The sequence below is a fragment of the Galleria mellonella genome, unplaced genomic scaffold (assembly GCF_026898425.1).
Source record: "Galleria mellonella isolate WM207_F2 unplaced genomic scaffold, CSIRO_AGI_GalMel_v1 utg132, whole genome shotgun sequence".
NCBI lineage: Eukaryota > Metazoa > Arthropoda > Insecta > Lepidoptera > Pyralidae > Galleria > Galleria mellonella.
In genome coordinates, this window is record NW_026441989.1 from 4,243,602 (window position 1) to 4,269,462 (window position 25,861).

Below are 25,861 nucleotides of genomic sequence, written 5' to 3' on the forward strand. Positions count from 1 at the left end.
CTTTAGGTTAAATTCATTTTAATAAAAGTAAACAAACTATTTATAGCTCAATGATAAAAACAAGAGGAATTGATCAAGTACGCTTTGTTTTAACTGTGAACAAAAGAGAAAGTATCTCTCTTCAAACTGTACAAATAAAGTGAGGCATAAAACCAGACCGAGGAATTAGCATTTAGTAAAGTGGGTCAAATTAAGTATTTTAGATTTCACTAGTCTCATAATTGTACTTACCTAGATTGCACAATAATTAATTTGTTAGCATGACCTCTTAGCGTCATTAAACTTTGCCTAGAATGTGGAAGACAAGGAAATATAATCTTACATAAAGAATATATATGAACATTTACCTACATGGAAATCGGCTACGAACAAATAATACGTATCTGTCACGCCTGTCTCCCATTAGGGTAGACAGAAACAATAGAACGCCGAATGCCTTGATACAAACAAGCCTCTTTCGCTTCCTCCATATTCATCGATCTTTTCATACATGCTCGCCGGTTACGGCTACTTTTAATTTGGTCCTTCTTCAGCGTGTCGCCAAATAATATTATCAAAATTTTAACCTGTCATATATCACTTAAGAATAAATAAGTATATTATGCTGTGTATATCGTGATTTATTATGATTAATATTAATCTATTACAATAAGTAGTACAATATGCACAATGTTTTAATTTCAACTCATAAATTGAGGCAATATTGATAGGTGGGCCTCTTATTTAGGTCATTATTATACGTAACAAAATCAAATGTATCTCTTGAAAAAATAAATAAAATATGAAAAAATATAAAAAAAAAATCATATTTTATTTTTAGTTACATTGCTTTCATATTATCATAAAGATGATAAATCTGCAATTGAAGCCGCATTGTCGAAGGAAGCTGCGACTTATCTCGGAAATTGCATAGCGGATGCGACAAGCGACATTGAGCAGCAATCAGGTGGAGCGCGGTTAAATGACAATCGCCCGTAAAAGTGTCATACTTACCTAGTTAGTAAGTCTGTGACAACATGTATACAATGCTCAGTTTGCTAGCTGTTTCAATAGGAATAAATGCAGCGGCGTGTTCGATCAAACACGACTTAGGGAATCCCTTCAAGAAGAGTATTTATACCTTTTTAAAGGCTGGCAACGTACAGATGATTCCTCTGGCATTGTTAGTTTAATTATGGTGTTTCTTAAAATCATCATAGGACAGGAACAGAAAATAGCATAGGCTTGTGCGGACGCAACCGTAAAAGACATTTAGTATCTATATAAATAGATACGTTTTTAAATATGGATTTGTGTCTTTCTATCTTAGGTTTCATTGCGGAATACAGAATTAATTTTAAATAAATTTTGTTCATATAGATAGCTTTTACGAGTACATATCAATCTACATAGTAAATAAGTACTTTATTTCTTTATTTAAACTTTTAGGACTTTTCTAAGTATATTAGCCCATTAGCCCTATCGTACTATGATTTCTCAGATAAATGTACCTACTTTGAACCTTAGATAATTTTTAAATTATTAGAATAACAACTATGATCTATATTTTAAATGTAAGCATTTAAAAATAATATACTCACCGGTTGCTATTGAACGAACTTCATTATTTGACCTTTAAACAAAAGTAACAGCTACCATAGCAACGGCATAATTTTTGATTTCATACAAAGCGAGTGTTCCCTAAGACATACTATTTTATAATTTAATTTATTATTGTGCAACCATATAATTCTTGTTTATGTAATTGCTAAATACTATAGTTTTTATAATAATCATGGCTTCAGCGCCACCTAATATTTCTGCGCGAATATTTTATGGCCTTCGAACTGATATTCAGTAAGTTACCTATATAGGTACTATAAACATTAAAATCTTTGCTTCGTTATAATTAATTATAATTAATGACTGGCATGATAATTATAATTAATGTCTTGTGAGATAACCAGATGAATATCATAATATTCCTTTTCATCTTTATTATTTTTATAAACAACTATATAATACCTGTGAAGATCGCGCGATGAAGTGAAGTGAAGAATGAAGCTAGTGGACTGCAGTAGGCTGATACTGATGATTTTTATGATGCTTTCTTCTATTTTGAGGTTGTCAATCCATAACCAACTCTGTTCTTGTTTGCAATGGGATCACCTCTCTGGATCCTTTTTTCTACGTCCTCTTTTTAAATTTATTTACCTATTATATATACCTAAGGCATATCTTTACAACATACTTAACGTCAAAAAATTTTGGATGAATGTATTATATTTTAACATAATAACCTACTTATGCAGGAACATCGTTATTCTAAAATTATATTTCTGTTATAGATATAATGCTCATTACTTGTCGGAATCTGAAATTATTTACCCAGCTGGAGGAGTCATTGTAATTCATAATCATCTGCAGAAGAAGCAGAAATTTATCAGGCTGCAAGATAAACATAAACCTATAAAGTCTTTAGTATTAGCGCCGAATAGGTAAGCTTTATCTAAATTTTGAATTCTATTAATAATATTATAAATGCAAAAGTTTGTGAAGATGGATGGATAGATGACACACAGATGGGCTACATCTTAACATAACACAGGATAGTTTGTGTACTGATTCGCGCGGGTGATATAGTTAGTACACAGATAATTAGTTTTCCATCGTAAATCATAAGTATAATTTCGCGATTCGTCTATAAATATGGATACTAATTATAATTATTATTTGTAACACTAAAAAATCGCATATTTTGTATATATAATATATACAATATAAATATATATATATATATATATATATATATATAGTTTTACTAATTAATATAAAAAATAACAATATAAATATAGTTATCATCATATCAACCTTTAACTGTTTACTGTTGAACATAAGTCTCCCCCTTGGGGGGTTTTGCCAGTAGTTGCCACACTTGGCAGGTGGATTAGCAACGGCAGTCAGGCTTTAGAGATGTTTTAAGAGGAATGCTGCTGCTCATCCCTCGCTCTTCCTTTGTAGCCCACCCACGGAAAAGGAAGGGGTGGCCTATTCAACAATATAAAATTCATATTGCAACAATTGTTTGCAAAATCTGACGAAATATAGTTATAATATAGTAATTTTTTTTTTTATAATGGGAATGTAATGTTTTTATTAAACTACATAAATAGAAATATTAATGGAATTAACAAAATATCCGTTATCTATCAGGTAGCTGACTTTTTTTGGGACGTTTCATCACATTCAATGATCCATTCAGAATAATATGGTCTAGATTCTAGAAAATATCTTATAATATTTCTGGATTCATATGTTTTTCAGACGGTGGTTAGCATTAAACGAAATAGCCGAAGAAGGACAAAAGCCAATAATAACCATTTATGATCTGACAACGTACAAAAGGCGTAAGATTCTGACAGTCCCATTTGAGAACTCCACAGCAAGGGAATTTGCATGTGTTCAATTCACTTTCGATTCTAAGTATCTTGTAGCGATAACAGGCGAACCAGATTGGTACTTGTATTATTACAATTGGGACAAAGGGAAGGTTGAAAGTCATGCCAAAGCTCAGAATCCAAGTGGACAAGGAATAGTTGAAAGTGTTAGTATAGGCAAATTGATTTAGATCTGTACACATAAAACATAAAATATAACTACTGAATGCCTAAACAATTATTATTGAACAGAACATTATAATACCATCGATACTTTTATATTCTAACAAGCTGATGAATTAAATTAGCAGCGTATAGTAAATACGCAACAATGATTGTTGAGTTTCATGTCATAACAGAAGTATTCTATCGATGCTCCATTTAGCAGAAGGGCTCTATTGGAATGTCGTAGCTAACTATCGCCTATAGCCGTGATCAATAAACACTACAGCTTCATTAGATATGGGACGTCATGGAATATACAATACTACCCATAGACTCTTTATTCATTCCCATTTTTAAAGACTACAAGTACGAGTACAATACTGTAAGAATAAATGTTTATGATCATGATAATTCTTCATATGTCAGAGATTGTTGTTAATAGGCAACTAAATAAACAAACAACTAAATCATAAAAACAGTGGTTTTCCATCAATTTGTTTGGCATTCTGAATATAACTAATCTTCTAATGTTCCTAATTTAGAATATTGCAATGCTACTTTGATCGTTGTGCGTTGTATCTATATGTACCATATGTTATTTATAGATTGATATTGATATGGCGGACTTGGCCAGTCGCTCTTCCTGTTTACATACACAATTGTCTATCATTTATCCTCTTGTCTTATGTCATGTGTCCAAATCAGAACAATAGGCTTAATTGGTAATTTGATATTACATAAGACATTTGACTATTTATTAATTTTTCAGGTACAATGCAATCCTACAGATGCAATGCTTGTTGTAATTACAGGTCCCTACACATTTCGTATAATGAATGTCTCTGAAACAGTCTGGCGTCAGTGGGGATGGTGTAAAGCTGAAAATGTATGTTTTATATTTATTTTCGAACAAATGTATAACTATTATAAATAACCATAACTATGAAGTTACTACACAGTCGATTTAACGTATAAATATATGGATTATACTTACTTGATTCCGCAGTACGCTTAGAGAACTGGACGAATGAAATTTGGTATACGCATAAACTAGCCTTCAATACACACTAAATACTTTTGATTCTAATTTATGCGATCAAAGCTGTGAGATATAACTAATTAATAAATAAAAATTACTAACTATTGATATTAAAAAAAGAAAAAAGAAACGTTATAAAAATTTCTAAATGCAAAGAGTCGATGTGGGTCACAACTTAGCACAATGCACGAACCATGGATTTCAATCCAGCGCACATTATTTGATGGTGCAAAATACCAAATTATTATCTCATTTTGACACTATTAATGCAAATTATCCAAATAATGATAGAATGCTAACTAGAAAGGTTATTATGAAACATGGAGAATATATAAACGATGAATATTGCCATCAAATAGGGCAAACATGTTTCTTTATTCATAATTTATTTTCGTTAAGGACGACACTAGCGAGACTCATATGAAAGTTATATTTGTAGAGACAATAGCAAAAATCTTTTTTTTTTATACCACTTAGAATGGCAAACAAGCTGACGGCCCACCTGATGGAACCGATGGACGAGTGGTAACCGTCGCCTATAGACATGAGCAGTACCCTGGACATAACAGAGTATACTGTTTCGCCCATGATACCCCCCATGCGTTGCCATTCCTGAGGACTCAGGTGTTATTCCTCTGTACCCTGTAAATTCACACCATATCCCACCCTTCAAACCGAAACACAGCCATGAAAACACAACTGCTTCACGGTTGAAAACGAATGGGACAGAGGTACCCAAGGAATCGACTTTTGTACAAAGTCTCCCTCATCTAATAAGTTTTATATTATAGGTACTTGAAAAAAAAATTTTATTTCATTTTCGTCTAGATCAATATAACTAGTTGCATGTGGCTAACTTCGGACCGCATCATAATTGGGACAGACGATGGTACCATAATGGTTGTGGAAAACGGGGAACTCAGACAAAACTGTATCTTCAGAGCCGCAGAGGTTATGGAAATATCCCTGAAGAAAGTTGAAGCTGAGTAAGAATTCGACAATTTTTACAGATGTTCGGAAGTTTATTTGAAGCTCAGAGCTTCTTTGTTCTTATCTTATTGTTTTGTATCTACTTTATCGACGATGATCAAAATGTATCTAACGATCATCATTTTTTTATTTACTCATAAATTAGTCAAGGGCATTACAGTAAAGTGAATATATAAATTTGCACATTACCTATAAAACGCTATGTTAGTTTTCTTTTTTATAGCTAATAAAATGCACATGAATAATGTGGAAATAAAAGTACCTAGTTTAACACTAGGTACCTACTTTTATTTCTATTGATTATTATATTAAATAACATGTAATTTTATGCAATGATTCAATAAATAGATACAGTTTTATTTTATTTTAATAATAGTTATGTATATGTAATAAAATTTATAGAACTGAGGAAAGCGAAAAAGCAAGTATTACAAGTAAACAAGATACTACAAGCGAACCTACTGTATTAGAAGAGAGTTACCCTGTTACTTGCTTTGTCAACTTTCCGAAAGGTGAATAATGATATTAAGCATTATTTGTATAAATTCTTATTGGTATATATTTTAATAATATAATTGTGACACCAATTACAGGGTTTGCATTTGGTTGCGGTCCAGGCTACGTTCATATGTTCGAAAAAGAAACGCTACATCACTGGAGGAAACGAAATGTTTTTAGAATTTCGAAAAAATCCTATAAGTATGGTTTTTATATTTTGCACTTAATATTTATTAAAAAAAAAGTTTTTTAAGAGACGGATATTGACGCAATCTAGTAGATAATGTTCTTAAAAAATCTTTCTACTAAACGTCATTTATATATGAGAAACGATTGAACGGTACCACGGATTCAAGCTAGCTAACATCTAAGCTACGGTAACCGCTTACAATCAGGTGGGCGGTATACTTGTTTGCCACCTGGGTGGTATAAAAAAATTCAAACTGCGTCGTGGAACCAGGTGAAACAAAAAACATTACCTCTCTATAGTTCCTATATTGTATAACTGGTGCATGTATAATATACTTCATAGATGTATTTAATGGGTGTTTTAGTCTAGAATTGCCTGGTATTCATTTCATGGTGCGAACAGAGCTTTTAGCCACGTGCAAAGGTGTATTTGGAAAATAATCGCAAATACACCAATGCGTACAATATAGAGACACACAATCAGTGTTGTAGGTAAAAAACTTAGAAATGCACAAAATATGTACTTAATAAGTAGTATACAAAAGAATACACTCTTGGTATTTGTAGCGGAATCGTGACATTGTTATTCATGAGTCAGTTCGTAATATGTTTTAAAAGGTTCATACAACCTTATAGGATTATGTCTTATCGCGTTAAGTCCTCTTTCTTAAAATATATGTACAACGTGAGAGTTATAAAAAAAAAAACTTACGAAGTAAAATAATTAATGAATGTTAAATTATTCAGACACACTCGCGAGCATCCTCAGTGGTCAACATTAGATGCCATACAGCATATCACAATCGATCCTAATCAAGAAACGTTGCTCATTACCACACTCCGAAAACAATTATATTACGTCAAGCTATTTGGGCAGCACATGTTGCAGGTAAATATTATACTTATTGTCAATATTTAAAGTTTCCGAGACTGATTCGAGTACTTATTTATGCCGGAGGGTAAGAGAAAACATGACCAATTGACCACAGATGAGGTTATTGACATAGGCAGGTCGATAGAGGACACGTGTATCGTCGACTCCCGCATAGTGCAACTATTTTAAGAACGTCGTTTGGATTGGAATCTGAAATTTAATCTTTTTTTATTATCTATTTTTACTAAATTATCGAATTTCGTACTTTAAATAGATATAATAAAAGACTGGGCTATGGTTGTTTCCTAATTGTATAGAAATTGAGATCGTAGCTATATGTATGTATATATGTGTATGACAGAAATTATTGAAATGCATGTCAACTGTTTTTACAATATAATTTTGTTCCAGAATCCAGAAATTGCTTTTGCCGAACTTGGGCCAGCGATGCACTATGGTCCTATAAACTCGTTATCTATGTGCGCATGGAAACCAATATTCATGACATCGGGAGAATTGGATAAAAGCATTAGAATATGGAATTATATGACCGATGATGTAGAAATGATCAAACTGTATCAAGAAGAGATACATTGTGTTTCTTTGCATCCAACCGGTGGGTGATCGACAGATTTAAGATCAGTTTAGTTATTTCGACTCTGCTTCTATTACACGGAACATAGTACTAATATTCGAGAGAAAGGTGGGGTAGGCGGTGTAAGTTAAGGGTTGAAAATGAAATAGTGACCCTGCCTGTCGGTATACACTGGTGGGGCACCAGTGAGGAGTGATAGGTGAGACTGAAAAACAGACTATTACTAATAACCTGGAGGGAGAGATCTGTGAATTACGATAATTTGACGTCCAAGTACGTAGGGTAGAAAGGTTATAATTCAATTAAACAACGCTTGCTTGCGGTTCAAGGATCTCAAGATCGTATCGTAGTCGTAGAGAGTACGTAATGTACGTCAGCAAGTACTTTTTTTATTATAACACGTAATCTTGAGTGAACAGTGTCAATATGGTCCATGAATACAATTAACTGAAAAGAGAATTTGTTGACAAAGACATTGGTTGATTCTAGCCGTTGTATCGAATGTAATACTGGATATAATTCACTTTTCTCCGAGTATATTGAAATACAGCGTGGAAGATGGTTCCGAATGACGGTGGTAGGCCGTCACTCGGATTCATTTGGTTTAATATCGGTGTTTAGTTCGGTAAATTTAATTGAAAGTTTTTGGAATTGACTGGATTCGAATTCGGAAACTTAGAAATTCGGCAACCGGGCACTTCGTTATATTATTATTTATTGTTGTATTCTTCTTCGTCAGATGACATTTCTACATGTGATAATTAAGACATATTTTTTTATTTTAGGTTTATTTGCGATAGTTGGATTTTCCGACAAATTACGATTTATGGTGGTACTGATAGACGACTTTGAAGTAATGCGAGAGTTCCCTATCAGAAATTGCAAATGTGCGAAGTTTAGTACAAACGGACAAATGTTTGCTGCAGTTAATAGCCAAGTCATCCAAGTGTTCTCCTCGATCTCATTTCAAAATGTTTATAACTTAAAAGGACATAATGGGAGGGTATGTAGGCTTGCATACTTAAATGTATTGAAGCAATTTTTTACAGATAGTAAAAAAAAATTGAGCTAATGGTCATTATTAATTTAATCCCCGACATACGTAAAGGCATAAAAAATATTTAAATGCATCATAATTATTATAATTGAATATAAACATTTATGCAAGTAATGGTTTTTTTTTTTGTTTCAATTCATATGATAATCTATCTAATAATAAATACAATGATCTGATAATAATGCAATAATTAATGTTTATGCGGAAGGTACCTAGTTCTCTTAGTCTAAAGGTTAGTGGAATATTTCTACACTAGCAGTTACTTTCGTGTCTACTTATTCCAATTTTCTTTTTCTATTTACTTAGTAATTTAAATTAATCAATCAGTAATTTAAAAATTATAACACTTACCCATTTATTACACTAACCATGCAAAAAAATATAATACATGTTTTTAGCTTTCTATTCTTAGTACATATTTAGGCTCTATTCATCGTAATAATAGTGCATGAAAAAAATAAAATAATTTTAATTATAATAACTAATTAATACTCATTATGATCTATGTGTTATATTTTTAAACGAATTTATTCAATAACAGGACAGCATATCTTTTTATTGAATAAAGTATATCAATGAAAAAAGAATAAAATAAAAACTGTTAAATCTTTGTACCAATTAGAAAAATGTATTAGTAGCCTGATAGATGAGGTTTGTAGGACCATGTAAAACGGCAAAAAAATATTAGTTGTATTATTTTTTTCAGATAACATCTCTAGCGTGGTCTGCGAATGATCTAACATTAGTGTCCTGTGGTACAGAGGGCGCTGTGTACGAGTGGAGTATGTCCACTGGACAAAGAGTGGGAGAAGTTATATTAAAAACCAATCAATTCAATGCTTGCGCCGTCAACAGGTCTAAACTTATTCCATTTATTGTTAATTTTATGTATAAAAAATATTGATATAACAATGCACCAACTGGTGTATAAGTACTTTGAAATTTTGAATTACGAACATAACAGAAAACTCTCCCCTTATGGGAGAGGCTCATGATCAGCAGTGAAGAGTTAACGGCTGATATGATACATATCATGATATGATGATATATATTGTATTTGCAGATAACTACTAGTATAGTATTATATTATCTGTGACATAATATATATTTATTTACAATTTATGTATGTTTATTTTATTAATATTCTATTCGAAGTTCTTTTTTTTTACAAGTGCAATAAAGAATATATATTTAAATCCTTTCAGATAAATAAATCATTTTCCAATTCGATTTATAACTGACACAGTTATAAAGTAAGAAATATAAAAACAAAATACCGAATTGAGAACTTCTTTTTTTAAGACGGTTGATATAGTATAAAACAATATATTTAATAATAATATTTATTTCAGTATTGGGAAAATTGCTTATGGTGTCGGATCAGACGGAGAAATCAAAGAAATTGGTTCAAATTCAATACGAAGGAATTTGGGACTAATAAATTGTCCTCTGGACACTATAGTATTGTCCCGATCTGACATGATGCTATTCATTACCGGCGGTAAAGGAGGCGTCACCTCTGTTCAATTGCCACTCTTAGACAAGGCAATATTCAATGAGTTTCATATGCATAACAAAAAGGTTACTTGTATCGCGCTGGCTTATGATGATCAGACGTTGGTATCGGTGGCTGAAGATGCATCTATTTGCTTGTGGCGACTTACTAACGCTGATGGACGAGCGATCGCTCTGGATAAGGATTTTGCGTATTCAAAAGAGATATTGATAAGCAAAAAGGATTTGCAGGAAAAAATAAACAGTATTAATGTAATTTCTATTTCTAATATAGAGCAGTGGATATAAAAAAACATCTTCCTCTTTGGGTTAAAGAATGTCAATATAATTTATATTAATTCGTACCCGTTCGTGTCTCATTTATAGACACGAGCGGGCCTTCCAGTATATTAATTAGTCCCAAACACATAAAATAAGTCTTAGATACCTATGTATTCATTGTATATATGATTATTTAATTATTATTATTATGTAATAATTATACAATGAATTAGAATAGAAATTATTTTTATACCTACAGGTAAACATAATTTTAAGAATTTTTGAATAGTCACTTGTAATGATTCGAAATGATATTGCAGTTAACAAGAATTTACATTCACAATTTATGTAAATACAAATTACTAAATAGCACAAGATCATAAAAATGTATATATTTGACAACATAGACATAGTATAATGCCCTGTCAGACTGAAAATGCATTCATAAAAATGAGACAAGAAAATAATGCACTACTAATGTACGTGCATTGTAAATAATTCATGCGACAGTTCTAAATTCACGTACTTGTTATAATTTTTAATTTAATTCGTGGCCTCTATTTGGATTAAAATTAGTTTTTTTTAATATTTCTTGTATAAAACATTTCTAATGATTCTATTGTATGTTTAAGGAGCTAAGTAAGAAACAAATCAGGGGTAGTGAATAGAAGCGATCAGGATCTATATTCCCACAAGTAATTCCGGTTCACGAGTACGACGAATGTACCAGTCATTATTGCTCTTAACCACATTTATTTTTAGAAATTTTATCGAATATTGCTTAGTTTAGTATATGAAAGTTATTAATAACTGACCTAACCACATATTGATACAAAATCTCGGAGTTTATTTTAGACGGTAGGTACGCCAACTACAGATTAGTTAAATATAATTCCAGTTACTTAGTACCAGGATGAGTGAGTTAGAAACCGAACATACGTATCAGTTACGTCAGGCTGAAGCGACCCAAGCGGAAAAATTAAAAGAAGTACACGAAGGCTATTGTGCTGCAATCGAAGAGCTAAAGGAAAAGAATGAGGTAATTTATTACAATTAAATAAAAAAAAGTAATATTATGGCTTACAGTTATTATTATAAATAATTGCATTTCTAAATCAAATTACAGCAAATGGAAAATGAGCATACTCATGAAATAGGAATGATTCAACAAGATATTGCCAAACTCCGCTCAGGACATGAGAGAACACTGCAAGCTTTGGAAGCAGATTTCAATGTCAAACTCATTAGCGAGTACGACAGATATCAGGTATAGCAATAATACATATTTATATGCGTATGACAATGAGGAAATATCACTTATGGGTCATTTTGCAATTACTTGTATTTATGTGTAGAGTCTCGAGGACAAAGCGGCCAGAATGCGAAAAGATTATGAACAGCGTCTCGAGGAACTTGCCGAAAGTAAGCGGCAAGCTTTAAGAGAATTGAATAATATATTTGAAGCAAAATTGGAAGAAAAAGACACTCTTTTACAAGAGGTAACGTAGTTATATCTAAGAAATTTTCATCTACGTGTGTTTGATTAATCCAATAGTTTACACATGAAGTGTATTACAAAATATGCAAAGTAAACTAAAACTCTTATAATTAAATTAATTCAGGTCTTATAGCCAGAATAATTTCATATTTTATCATGATTTAACAACTTACCAATGTTTTCTTTTTCTTCTTACAAGTTTTTTTTGTTCTAATGTTAAAAAAATAATACGGCTATTTCTGTAAAAAATACTTGTAAAATTAAATTTATGTATTTATGGATGATTTGGCCGTGTAGTCCCGGCATAAAATAAACCACCCCTACCTTTCCTGTGGGTGACATAAAAGCCGACTAAGGGTGGGCGAGGGATGGGCAGCAGCGTCTCTCTTAAAACATATCTAAAACTTGATTACGGTTGCGAATCGGCCTGCCATGCGTGGCAACTACTGGCAAGGGAGAGGCTAATGTTCAGCAGTGGACAGTTAAAGGCTGATATGACGATAATTTATGGATTATAAATATAATACTGTTTAATTTATTTACAATTGTTAATTATTATGTATTTAGTTGCAAGAGCAAGCTGATATGGAAACAAAGGAGCATGAAACTATAAAAGCATCAATTGAAGAGGATGCGGATCGTGAAATAATAGAAATCAGAACAGCATATGAGGTTCAACTGAAAGAAGAAAAGGATGCTAATGTACGGTTAAAGGGAGAGACCGGTCTCATGAAGAAAAAACTGATAAGTGCCAATAAAGAGATTGACGAGTTTAAACATCAAGTATCCCAATTAAAAGGTGATTTATGTTATAAAACAAATGTTATTGCCTATTAACTGCAAATAAATAGTATGTATGTATATATAGTGTAAAAAAATTGAGTCACGATCATTCGGTCTTCTCTTGCTGCCTTGTAAGACGTAAAGACAAATATTAAAAACGTAGATTAAAACAGTTTAAATTACATGTTTGATGTAAATAAAAAATCCTAAATCCTATTAAATTAAGACAAAATTTACATTTATCTTACTCTTTCAGCTGAACATAAACAATTCCAAAAAGTTATATCAACATTGGAACGTGACGTGGCTGATTTGAAAAAAGAAATATCGGAGCGAGATGGCACTATTCAAGACAAAGAAAAGAGAATATATGAATTAAAAAGGAAGAAACAAGAATTAGAAAAATATAAATTTGTATTGAATTTCAAGATAACTGAGTTAAAAAATCAGGTGGCTATAGTTTTGTAATATTTATTTAATAGGGATAATAATTAGTTTTATCCTTTTCAGCTATCATCGTAACTGTTTCTTAACTGTACTTTTATTCGTTGACTTCTTTGAGGAACTTTGAAGACGTTGAGGAGATATTTTTTTATAGAATACATTATTTATTAATGAGATTAGTAGTTATGTCTGATTATAGTATTAGTTCTATAGTATGACAGACTTGATTATATATAAAGCGTATCTTGTCATGCTACTAAATATAGCATTATATTATCTGTGCTTGTACTAACTTTTGTACTTGTTACATATAAGACGGCTTAGCAAAAAAAAAAAAAATTCCACGGCTTCTATCCTTACACACAGTTCTGGGTAAATTTATGTCGTTTTAGCTTCTATTCCAGCCTTTCCCATTGGCTAACAGTGTCATATTATATCATATTCAAATTGATCGATAAAATGCTAACAATATTAATCGAACCCTGCTAAGGAATAGGGGCTCTTTAGAGTCAGAAACTAGTTAGACAAACCCGATTTCAAATACCTACCTATTAAAGCCGAGATAAATCTTTTATAGGTACTTAATATTATATTTGATTGTATGTGTAGATTGAACCTAAACAAAGAACTATAAGAGAGTTGAAAGTTCAAATAGACGACATGGAAAATGAAGAGTTAAAATTATTAAACGTAAAGCACGATCTTGGTACGAAAAGAGTACGAACCGTTATCGTAGTCCATAGTAGAAAACTTAGAATAACATAACCACACTCAGAATATGAAAAAAGTTACAGCTGTAACAATTCTATTCCTTGCTTCCGCACAGATAGAGCCGATAGAACGCGAAATCAAAGAAAAAAAGTTGCGCATACTCGAGTTGGAAGTATCCCTTGAAACTCTTTTAAAGCAAAAAGATTTTCGTGGTAATTAGATTTCCATTACGTAGTAGCCAGTTGTAATTTTTTTCCTTGTTTATAATGTTCTACTACATATACACGCATTAACTCTCGTAGTAAATAAAATACAGGGTTTTAGGAAAATCATTGTAATCCCCCAAAGCAATGCTAGAGACATGAAATCCTACTTATGAGTTTAAAACAAAACAGACTGAATTCAAATTAATTTCATCAATTCAAAAATTATAACTCATGGGAGTTACCTTGTGTGTTTTAGTTAATTATTACGAAAAAAAAAAAACTATTGTTTTTTGATTAAATAGGCATTATTATGATGACATATCACATACTGATCCACACCACTTCAGGGGATTATAATGATTCTCCTTAAATTTTGTTAAAATGTTTTAACATTTTTTATAAAGATAGTGCGCTTATTTTCAAATTCATATAATACTGAGCGTTTCATTAATTGCACTAAATGCACAGAGACTAAATTACTTAACTTCGTTGCTGACAATTCACGTTTGAAACTGAGACTGTTTTACGATTATGAATATACCTAATATTTAACAGTTAATTTGTGATTCGTTATTTTATGTTATGAGGATTGTATTATATCTAATCTATCAAATGAAAGCTTTATACATAATCGTAAAACTATCTTTTTATTTTGTTTCAAAAACCTATAAGTTGAAAGCATAACAAGTAGTTAGGTAATCTTTGACAACAAATCTCTCGCATTAAATCTATGTTGTATTTGTTAATTCTCCAAAATTTTCGACATAAATCTTCATGTTCTACGTAGTTTATAGTTCTTAATCTTACTCCGAATCGAAATTTGTTCAAGTTGTTTCTCTGTTGCGCAAAACTTAAGAGTTGTAATAGACACGTAAATAACATATCTACATCCAGTTGTGGTATTTATTTAAATATCTGTAGTTTAAAATGAGAACTGTTAGCAATAGAATTACCTAATCAAGCCGCAGGGCAATAATCTATGCTAAACATTTCATGGTACGCGACATCTGTCGTAATTCGTAAATGCACACATATCTACTTACTTGCCTACACACTGCACAAACTTAAACAACTCTACTTAATAAAGATAATGACAAATTTTAAAAGTTCACTTCCTGTGCTTGAATTGTACAATTATTTAATTGTTTAAAGCTACTCGACAGGTTAAATCATGTATCGAATTTGGGACCTTATTTACGCAAGGCATGATCATTATGCTACAGACGTAGTAAAAAAATTAGAGGATAGTTTCATTTGGATAAAGTATTTTATAAATCTATAGTGTCGTGATACACCAGTTGTAACAGAAATCTTCCAACATATAAATTATTCAACTACATATTTGAATTTTACAATTTCGTAAATTCAGACCGTTAAACTCACTCACTCACATTCATAAATGCCAAAACAATCTTCTTCCATAATTATATTAGTTGATTTTTAACAGCTACAACATATATGTAATACATGTGTAAGTAAATGCAAACGATCTAACCAAACACTGAACTAATATTTTCAATACAAATAAATATGTGTCATCACAATTTACGAAGTCACAGTAGAACGTTAATTTTTGCACCTACATATAAACCTATGTTCACATGTAGTAATTCATATTTATTTACATACTTCATCCACAAATTATAGGTTAATGTTATATATTTAAATATTACAGAGCTTAAAATTAATCAACTGAATGAGAAACTGGCATCTGCTAAAAAAGATTTTTTGAGCGAAACCGAAAGAAACTTGACATTGAAAAATACTCTGAAAAAAATTAAAATAGACTTACACAACATGACTGCAAATTTTCAAGATCCGGTTAAGTTGAAATTGAATGTTAAAGTAAGCTTTTTGTAATATAAAAGTATAGGTACATAATGTACATGTATACAAATAGAAGTTAATTTACAGAGAATACGAAGTACCAATTTTTCTTTCTGCAAAAAGAAAACTACGACACATTTAATGTATTTAACATAATTTAAAATTGTATTGTACAAAAAACACCTAACCCAGTCATGGCAAATCAAGTTATTCGCATTTAAAAACTAAACTATTTAATCGATTTTAATAAAATTTCTGATCAGATTGATTCTTTTTTATCTGAAAGGATAAAAAAGAATCAATCTGAATTCTTTTTTATCCTTTCAGATAAAAAGAATTTTCCAAATCGGTTTATAACTGACCGAGTTATGAGGTAATAAACATAAAAAATACAACCGAATTAAGAACCTCCTTCTTTTTGAAGTCGTACAAAAATAAAGTTAATATAGGAGTAAGCCAAAAAAATTACGTTGAATGGAAAACCTCCTAAAATCATTTAAAAATTATGATACAATGCGATAATGAGAATGATAAGAATAAGTGGGACGCCAATAGCCTCGCCCATTCATATGTTAGATTAGTACGGTTTGTGTTAGTTGATTGTTAATGAAAGTCGTACCTATTGCTAATCAAAAGGACTTGATTAAGGGAGAGCCAGTCAGACAAATGCTCAGAGGGGCAAAATAAATTCACTACAAGTTAACATAGTCATTAATTATTCATTTTTGTCTGGAACAGCGAATTAGGTAGATTGGGCATTGCCAATCATATTTACGCCAGTCCTGAGAGTAATGTTTATACGTCCTTACACATCGCATCCGTGTCTCATACATACGTACATTAAAATTACAGGCCCTTTTTCACAAGTACGTCGAGGATATAGACTTCGTACGAAGTCGAATAGCGGAGGACGAAGCAATACGAGAATTTAACAGACAACGTGACCATTTGGAGAAGCAAGTCGCTGCGCTCAAACAGCAGCTCTCCAAGTCCGTTGGAGGTTCCAAGAGCGATATTGGAAAAATTATGGACGTTAGTTATTAAGTTAGATCGCCATTTTGCAAACTGTTACAATAAATGACCTTTTGTTTAATTGTATTTTCAAATATCTATATGTAGATAGACTTGTTGTAAATAAGTGATTTTAGCAGATTGCGCCTAAGTTATATAATATCATAACATTTGTTTATATGAAAAGTGTATCTGTTATTGTTATTAATGGATTTATTTTGCTATCATGTTATGTATTAATAGCATAAAGCTACAAACATAAAACAAGCATAAAACTACAAAGAGGAAATTTGTTTGTTTGTTAAATTAAAAAAATACAAACGTTTTTAGGAATTCTTTCGTCTATAGGAAGCTACAATATTAGCGAGTAACATATGATGAATTTTATTTAAAAAAAAGTTTTCCTAAGGGGTGGGTTGCTAGTTAAAAATATGTTTTTCATTTTAGGAAAACTGTACACTTATCACAGAAATTAATAATTTGCGAACGGAACTCAAATCAACACGTACGCGATGTTTCCAAATGGAGTCGATCTTAGGATTGTCTGCGCGGTACATCCCACCAGCCACAGCTCGCGCCAAGCTCAAGCATGTTACAGAGGATAGGGAGAAACTCGATGAAAAGTTCAAACAGAAAGTCGAGGTGAGTACATTATAGTAATATTTCTTATACACCATGTGACCTATTATATACCTTAGGTGTTTCATAGTTCGACAATCGACATTTCGCAATTTCCAGCAGTTTTCATCGAAACGAGATTCTTCATATTTGGTATCTTAAATAATTCAGGAAAATAAAATAAATTTATTTTATCTATTATTTCACAGGTACAAAATTCCAGTATTTTTTAACTGCGTCACATCACACACCTTAGAAATAGCAATAAGTCAAAATTACCACTGAAACTAAAGTATTTTTGATACTTGTTAGAATTTCAAATGAAATACAATCTGCCCCAGTTTCCATACATACCTTAAACATCTTTTAAATAATGGTTATTCCTATGATAATAATGTTATTTATTTTTTAGGTTTATTGTATTTGTTATATTTTTGAATAAACCAGACCAGTGTTTTTCAACGCGTGAGTGATGGCCCCCTGGGGTAATTCGGTACCTTTTTTCGTACTAGTCGTGTCATGAAAAAACTTGAAAAACATTGGACTAGACCCTACATTTAAGGCCGATCTCAAATATATAAGGAAAAAGGGCAGGAAGAACTTTGATTATGACGGTTAATATTTACAAAAAGTATTTTACCATAACAGGACTGTTTGGTTATGGACAACAAACAAACAATAAAAACCGGTCAATCTCACAATTAAACTAATACGTCGAGGGTTCTGTAAACATTAACATAAATATATACATGTGATATAGAGCTTTTTATTGCATTTTTTATACGAAATAGACATCTGATAGTTATTGAAATTACAATTCGTAGTTTCTTATATTGGGTCATAACTGTAGTCAACTAGATAACTTTGTTTTTGGAGGTTTAAGACAATTTGTTTTATTTTTCCTGTAATATTCACACATATAGACAGTAATTATTTCAGATTTATTGTTTAAGAAACTATGGGAAGTATGTTTTTTTTCCTACATTTTCAATATCTTCTTTCATAATTGAAAAACTACACAGCATACAAATAAATATAAATTAGTTTTAAAATGTACTAATTAAGCATGTTCATATAATATACCATTTGGACTAGGTGATTTTTTTTTTAGATATTTTGAGTACTTCTTTGGGGTCCAAAAGGGCACTAGCAAAGAAAATAAATATTTTTTCAATTATATCCCTTGAAATATGTGTGGGTCAGTAATATGTAAAAACCATTCCAAATTTTATATCGATAGCATTAGTAGTCGCTCATTTATAACACTGTGATAGATAGACGGACAAAGTCGCACCACAAGGGTTCCTTTGTACCTTTTTGGTAAGAAGCCCTAATAAGTAAACTAATTATTCATGTATTTGGTTATATATTTTTATAGGAACGTGAAGAGATAATAGTTGCTCTGAAAGAAGAAAATGAACGTTTGCTCAGTAAAGTGCGATGTGTGGATGAATCTGTGAAGATTCCAGATGCTGATACAGAGGTCACTAAAGATGAACATTAATCTTATCCACTTACTTATCTTAATTACTATCTAATTGCATGTTTTAATATTGTATTAATGTATAAAAAATGTGGCTTATATTTAATAAATATACACCAGATAAATTTACCATTTTATTATTAGCATAAATGCAAATTGTGACTAACAAAATGGAATCATGTACAATTTTTTTATAATTATTTAAACAGAATTATAAAAGAAAATAAAACAAAATTATATTAAAATATATTAAATCATCTAGTTCCCGTTATATTCCGATAATATAAAAATCCATTGCACCTACTTAATTAATTCTTCGCTAATTACTCCTTCTTTCATACAACCCACATACAAATAAATAACAACCATCACCGATCTTAATATTCGACACCCGAGTTCATAATAATTGTAAATAACAAAACTACCTAGTAGCTATTAAAGTATTTTTGTCATAATTATGCGAAATTAAAGAATAAAAGGTATGATAGCTTTACGGCCTTTAGGGTATTCCGGGAATTCCTTCTTGTAGTTGCGATGTTTTCCGATCGCCCACACAGCCATTTGGTAGAAACCAGCAAATGCGAAGAGACCCGCTGAAATAAAAAAAGTTAAGTTCCGTATTTGCAATTAAAAAAATTAAGTTTATGGTATATCAAAGAAATACGACAAATTGTACACTGTCATGTTTGTATATTAAATTTTAGATTCGTGTTGAAATTCTTTAGATACTACTTCACTCCATACTTCGGATGGATACCCATCTAAATAGCCGTATATATTTACATACACTCTTTTGAAAGGTAATACAAAATATACAAGGTCAAGAGATCAATTAACAAAGTTAAAACTGACTACGTATTACATTCAAAGAATACTTATTACATTCGAATATTGTAATGAGTACACAAGTATACACAAGGGTTTTTGAACAATGGAAGTAGCGGTCAAGTATACGATTCGCTTAATTTTTTAGACATCCACCAAGCGCCAACCAATTTATAAACAAATTGCAAGACCAAATGTATCAATAGCTAGATGACCTTTGTGAATATTATTATGAGTGTTCATACTATAAGTTTTAAGCGTTCTATCTGAACGTAGATTAACCTTTTTTAAGGGGCCAACCCCCCTAATTAATAATTAAATACGCTAATTACATAAGTAATTATTAGGTTCGCTCACTGTCTACATTTTTACAAGTTTTTATTAATTTGTAGAACCACTTGACATACGATTCAACTGTAATTTTGCATAAATGTACGCAAAATTTTAGCTGAAACCAATTAGTTCCAGTAATAATAATTTTTTTTATGTTTGTTATCTAATAATTCTGTCGATTACAAATAGATTTGGAAAATTCTCTTTTCATCTGTAAGGATATTCTTGCAGATTGGTCCCACAAAATTTTTATCAAAATTGTTTGGTTTTTTGATCAAAATAACTGGTCATAATAAAAAAATTTGTCATAAATATTTTTTTGTAGATACAAATTTTAATTTTCGATAATTTGGAAAAGTACAATAAAGCCAAATAAATAAAGTATTTAACCTGGTATTGTATGCGTTCATAGGCTAATAGGTAACCGCGTACTATTAGGTGGACTGTATACTTGTTTGCTACCTCAGTGGTTTAAAAAAAAAATTTAAATACTGAAGCATTTAATTGATTGTGGAGAGAGTTGAAAATATTTACAGTAATTACACAAAAGTAATTTCTATTTTGTAATGTAACACTGAATTAAGAATTATATATTATCACATAATACCCCAAATTATTTAAATAACTTTAATATATACTAATGTGATTCAAAGAAAATAAAGAAGTAAAATTTGTGTATTGGCCTAAAATACTAAGCATCAAATAATTATGAATTGTAATCATTGGTTATTTGAGTGAATTCAAGAAGTTCTATGGACAGTTGTACTAATGCGCATAAAACAAAGAGTCGATCTGCACTGTACCGATAATACCCGTAAATGTATTGCAGTGAGTCAGTGTCAGTGCAGGTAAATCAGGACCATTCTATATATATGCACACATGTATCATGTACTCGTATGTCTACATTATATTGCTTTTAATCTAAATAACTTACCTGGAGCACATTTAGTCATGATGGTGAAGAATATCCAAGACCCAACTTCATATGTGTAGTTAGGACAGGACACAAAGTTGAAGAGTAGAGAAAGTGGGTTGCCATCTGGTACGGGAATACGTCGCACTTTAGTGCCAGGAGGACGGAGATTCTTAAGCAAGAGATGAATACTAAGATTGCCCAACTCACACACCTGAAATGAGTAATGATTTGTATAAAATTTAATTATGTAATTATAAGTAGTGGAACAGTCTGGTTTTTGAGGTAATATTAGACATCCATTACTTGTTTTTTTTTTTTATATCCTGTAAGTTTATTAACATAGAACCTAGACGGGTAATGTAAGTTATAAGTTTAGTGTAATTACATTTACAGAGATAAAGAGAGGCGACGCGAAATCAGCGCGATTTTATAAGGACATACCATATTAAGATCAATCTGTTTTATTACAAATTGGCGTAACTAGAATATATAAATTTAACAAATGTCTCACATCTACCTATGTTTACATAATTATACATAATTTATAAGATTCATGATCTCTAATATATTAATATGGTATATTATGATATCTTTTCAAATTTTGTCTCTTTTTACTTCAGGCGTATTTAGAGAGTCCAAGTGGGCCATGCCCACTCTCGAATCGTCTGTTGCCTATCACAGGTTGCAAGCGAAGGTTCGCATAGATATGCTTGAGAGTAAATATGCGCTTTTGTAAGAGCGCCAAGTTCCCCTGGAAAATAATCTTAAATACGCATTGGCGTATTTATCATTGCATAAGACAATAAGTTTTTTTGATAACGTGAATATATATTTGAATCGATTGACCTCTCGGTTGACCTCTTGTCTTTATTTGAAGATTTTTGTAAAGTAGGATGGGTGATGTCGATGACATGCACTTCATGATCTTCACTACTTGCTATCTGACAAAAGCTATACAATTAAAATGCCTAGATGAAAATCATTTCTTAAAGATATACATTTCAAAATTATGAGACTGGTAAAAAGTACACAGATAACATTGAGCCCTATAAAACATGGAAAGGAAATTTTTTATTTTCAGTATTGGGAATAATTAACATAACATTAAACAATATTCGTTGTTTAAAATAATAATTATAAAGTTTAATTTAGAAACTGACTGCCTATGCAAATTTCTTATTTCTGTTTTCTCACATAATGAAAGCAACTTAATACAAAATTTTAGATTTTTAACACTGATGGTTTAGGCTACACTGTGTCAGAAGAATTCCAAATCATATTGAACCAATTGATGGAAATGACACACATTAAATTCATTACATTTCCAATATCCATTATTGTATATAAAAAATTAACATCATATTATTTTTATTCAGTTTTTCAAATTGAATAAAAATAATGTTTTAATTTTAAAAAATTAAGTTATTTTTTTTACTGAAAGTCAGTCAGTTTCTTAAAGCTTTAAAGTTTAGTGTCGTGGTTTGAAAAAACCACACACCTTAACAATAATTTTCGGCAAAACTGCACTAGTCAGGCTGCTGGAGTGTGGATTCATCATCATGTCAGCTTTTAACTGTCCACTGCTAAACATAAGCCTAAGTGAGTATAAGCCTCCCTCTAGGGGGGTTTTGCCAGTACTTGCCACTCTTGGAAGGCTGATTGGCAACCACAGTTAGGCTTTGGAGATGTTTTAAGAGAGACACTACTGCCCATCCCTTAGTTGCTTCATACAACACCCACAGGAAAGGAAGGGTTGTCCTATTCTATGCCAGGACCGCACGAGATGGGGAGTGTAGGATATTATATTATTAATTAAATGTTTTCTCTTTTTCATAATTTTTGTATATAACTTTTGTACATAACTGTAAATTTTTTCATAACCTACACTTTTACATAAGTGTTTCAATAGATATGCGTTACAAGCTTTTTATTAATAAAATTATAATGTTAAGGATTTTTAATGTATAATTTACATTACTTTAATCAAATATCTTTTTCAAGTATTGGCGACTTAAAAGAGTAGACATACATGTAAATATATTTAAGAATGAGTACAACATTACAGATGTGAAAACAAGATAGGAAAACTGGCTGTTTAATATAACAATGAAAACAAATATTATGGCTAGCATCATACTATTGCATTTGTTTTTAATTATGATTCTTATTAATTATAGTTTTAATTTCTAAAAGGCATACTTACAATAAATCCACCAAGACCAACATAGTAATACAAGTTATTTGGGGCTGTATAAATAGGATGGTTGATATGATAGGCCACATACAGTGTGAATAGCCAGTAATATGCACAGTTACGAAATAGGTTACGTAGAGGCATTGTGCCATGTGAAAATCGATGCACAAAAACAGTTTCCAAAAGTCTCTTGACATAATGGCCTGACCAGCAAATAGCTGCTACCCTATAAAATACATGAAAAATATTAAATTAATTACTTAATCGGGTTTTAACAATTATTTTAAATGTATTAGGAGAACAACATACTTAGCAACAGTTCCATGAGATAAGGAAACATCCCCATACAGCAGCCATGGTCTCTGATAGACCCATATATAAACAAAAAGAGGTCCTGCATATTCAGCTAAAAACACAGTAGTCCATGAAATTTGAGGGCCGAGATCCTTTAAATATAATTTGGCACCACTCTGAATATTTAGAGACTTTAGAGTATCTTCATCTTTTAATACTTTTCCTTTCGTCTCGACTTTTATAGCTTGCCGACTAGGATAAAGAGATTTTTTTAAATTTTGATGAATCTTATCTTTTACGTTCTTAATGGTAGCATCGTCTGCTACAGTAATTTTTCCCAATGGTTTAGAATTAACAATGTTTAATATTTCAATCTAAAAAAAGATAAAACATGTAAATTTTTAATTGGTCTATTAAAATATAAAGAAAAAAATACAAAGAGTTTTTTTTTTCTTCATATTTTAGTTTACCTCCATTTGGAATAAAGCCGCTCGAAGATACGAACTAAACCTTAAAAACCTGCCTCGTCAGCCGATCTATTCAGATAAGTTTTATTGTTTATCTATTATTAGAATGTAAATCCAAACTCAAATTCTATATAGAATTAAAGGTTTAAAGGTCAACAAATGTACAATCAAGAATTTTAAAATAAGACGATAAAAACAAGTATGATGAACAGGAACCAAAACACAGATTAAAGACACAATGTCTACAGAAGCACCACAGCACGTTAACAGAGAAAGTAATCACTGTACAATAGTAATAATTAGTTATACTGATGCCCAGCTATGCAGTCGTTGGCGTAACCAGTTACTGGTTACAGCTATATCGAACGGTAACGCAGAATGACTAACCGCCAACTGGCGACTAGCGATTTGCGAATTTATTAATACGGCTATTAATTATTTATTAATAGTCGTATTAATAAATTCGCAATTAAATTAAATTAAATTATTCGAATGTATACGAAAATCATATGACTACTAATTTTATTCATTTGCTATACTGCTTATACTAATTATTAAAATCATTAATTAATAGTGAAACGGAGATAATACTTTTAATATGCAATGAGAGGATTTTAGAATGGAAAACTACAGAAAAGATGAGGGGACAGACTTAGCAAAATATATTTTAAACAATATGTAAAAACAATATGTCAAAAAAATATATAAATTTCGAATGACAATAAGAATATAAAAATGTAGCAAAGAGTTCGCTACAAGTAGATATACATATATGTGAAGAAAAGGTGAATTAAATTAATTTATTATAGAGATAAATATACAGGTATACAGTTGTATCTATTAAATAGCTACAGGTATTTAAAACCACTTTTTTTCCTTATTATTCGTTTAGATCGACTTGCTAATTAGTAAAACCACTGGAGTACGAAAATTAGTACATTACAACATTTACATGAAATTGTATAATGCTTATTCAGGCCGCATATGGAATACTGCTCTCATTTATGGACAGGAGCGCTACAGTACTAGCTCTTTCCGTTAGACCGCATCCAAAGTCGGGCGGCTTGAATTATTGATAATCAGCGCCTTACTGTCCGGCTCGACCCACTGAAACTGCGCAGAGATGTTGCATCTCTGTGCATCTTCTACTAAATTTATCATGGGGAGTGCTCTGAGGAATTGTTTGGATTGAGATCTGCTGCTAATTTTCACCACCGTACAACCCGCCATAAACTAAAGTTTCATCCCAACCATCTGGACAAGTTTTCCACTGTGCGTTTTTCAAGGCACTTTCTTCCATGCACAAACACTCTTTGGAATCAACTTCCAGCAGCAGTATTTCCGAACCGATATGACATCGTAACCTTCAAGAAAAAAACATATTCCCTTTTAAAAGGCCGGCAGCACGTTTGCAATGCCGTTGGTGTGCGGCATGGGTGGCGGTAGTCACTTGCCATCAGGTGAGCCGCATAATCGTTGGCCCCTGTGTTGTAAAAAAAAAAAAAAAAAACTAATTAAGCAGTCGAATTATAAAATTAGTAATAACTACTTATTTGAATAATGAAATCATTCGGATTTATGCTCCGCTACTCGCAACTACATTTAACCACTATAGTAATTCGGACGATTACCAGTAGCAACGGCGGCTAAC

The 25,861-nt window shown here is 31.3% G+C and overlaps 2 protein-coding genes across 3 annotated transcripts; one reads left to right on the forward strand and one right to left on the reverse strand.

Annotated features, from left to right (window-relative positions):
• The first annotated feature begins 1,664 nt into the window (after positions 1-1,664).
• Positions 1,665-19,305, forward strand: LOC113518417 (cilia- and flagella-associated protein 57). 2 transcript variants are annotated; one of them, XM_052903043.1, is made up of 22 exons: positions 1,665-1,836; positions 2,328-2,477; positions 3,304-3,583; positions 4,351-4,467; positions 5,449-5,606; positions 6,013-6,122; positions 6,204-6,309; positions 7,045-7,186; positions 7,583-7,787; positions 8,552-8,769; positions 9,530-9,678; positions 10,176-10,590; positions 11,498-11,638; positions 11,726-11,866; positions 11,955-12,098; positions 12,665-12,896; positions 13,137-13,330; positions 13,934-14,030; positions 15,917-16,086; positions 16,921-17,100; positions 17,527-17,721; positions 19,076-19,305. In XM_052903043.1, exons 1-22 carry the CDS (start codon positions 1,775-1,777, stop codon positions 19,199-19,201), a joined length of 3,732 nt encoding a protein of 1,243 aa, XP_052759003.1. In that variant the 5' UTR covers positions 1,665-1,774; the 3' UTR covers positions 19,202-19,305. The 2 variants fall into 2 exon arrangements, with proteins under 2 accessions (XP_052759003.1, XP_031769045.2); XM_031913185.2 differs by lacking the exon at positions 13,934-14,030 and adding an exon at positions 14,151-14,247.
• On the reverse strand, positions 19,302-24,496 carry LOC113518359 (probable very-long-chain enoyl-CoA reductase art-1). The gene is made up of 5 exons (XM_026903244.3): positions 24,214-24,496; positions 23,759-24,117; positions 23,459-23,675; positions 21,274-21,466; positions 19,302-19,773 (listed from the first exon to the last, which is right to left on the reverse strand). Exons 1-5 carry the CDS (start codon positions 24,217-24,219, stop codon positions 19,646-19,648), a joined length of 903 nt encoding a protein of 300 aa, XP_026759045.1. The 5' UTR covers positions 24,220-24,496; the 3' UTR covers positions 19,302-19,645.
• Between the last annotated feature and the right edge of the window lie 1,365 nt (positions 24,497-25,861).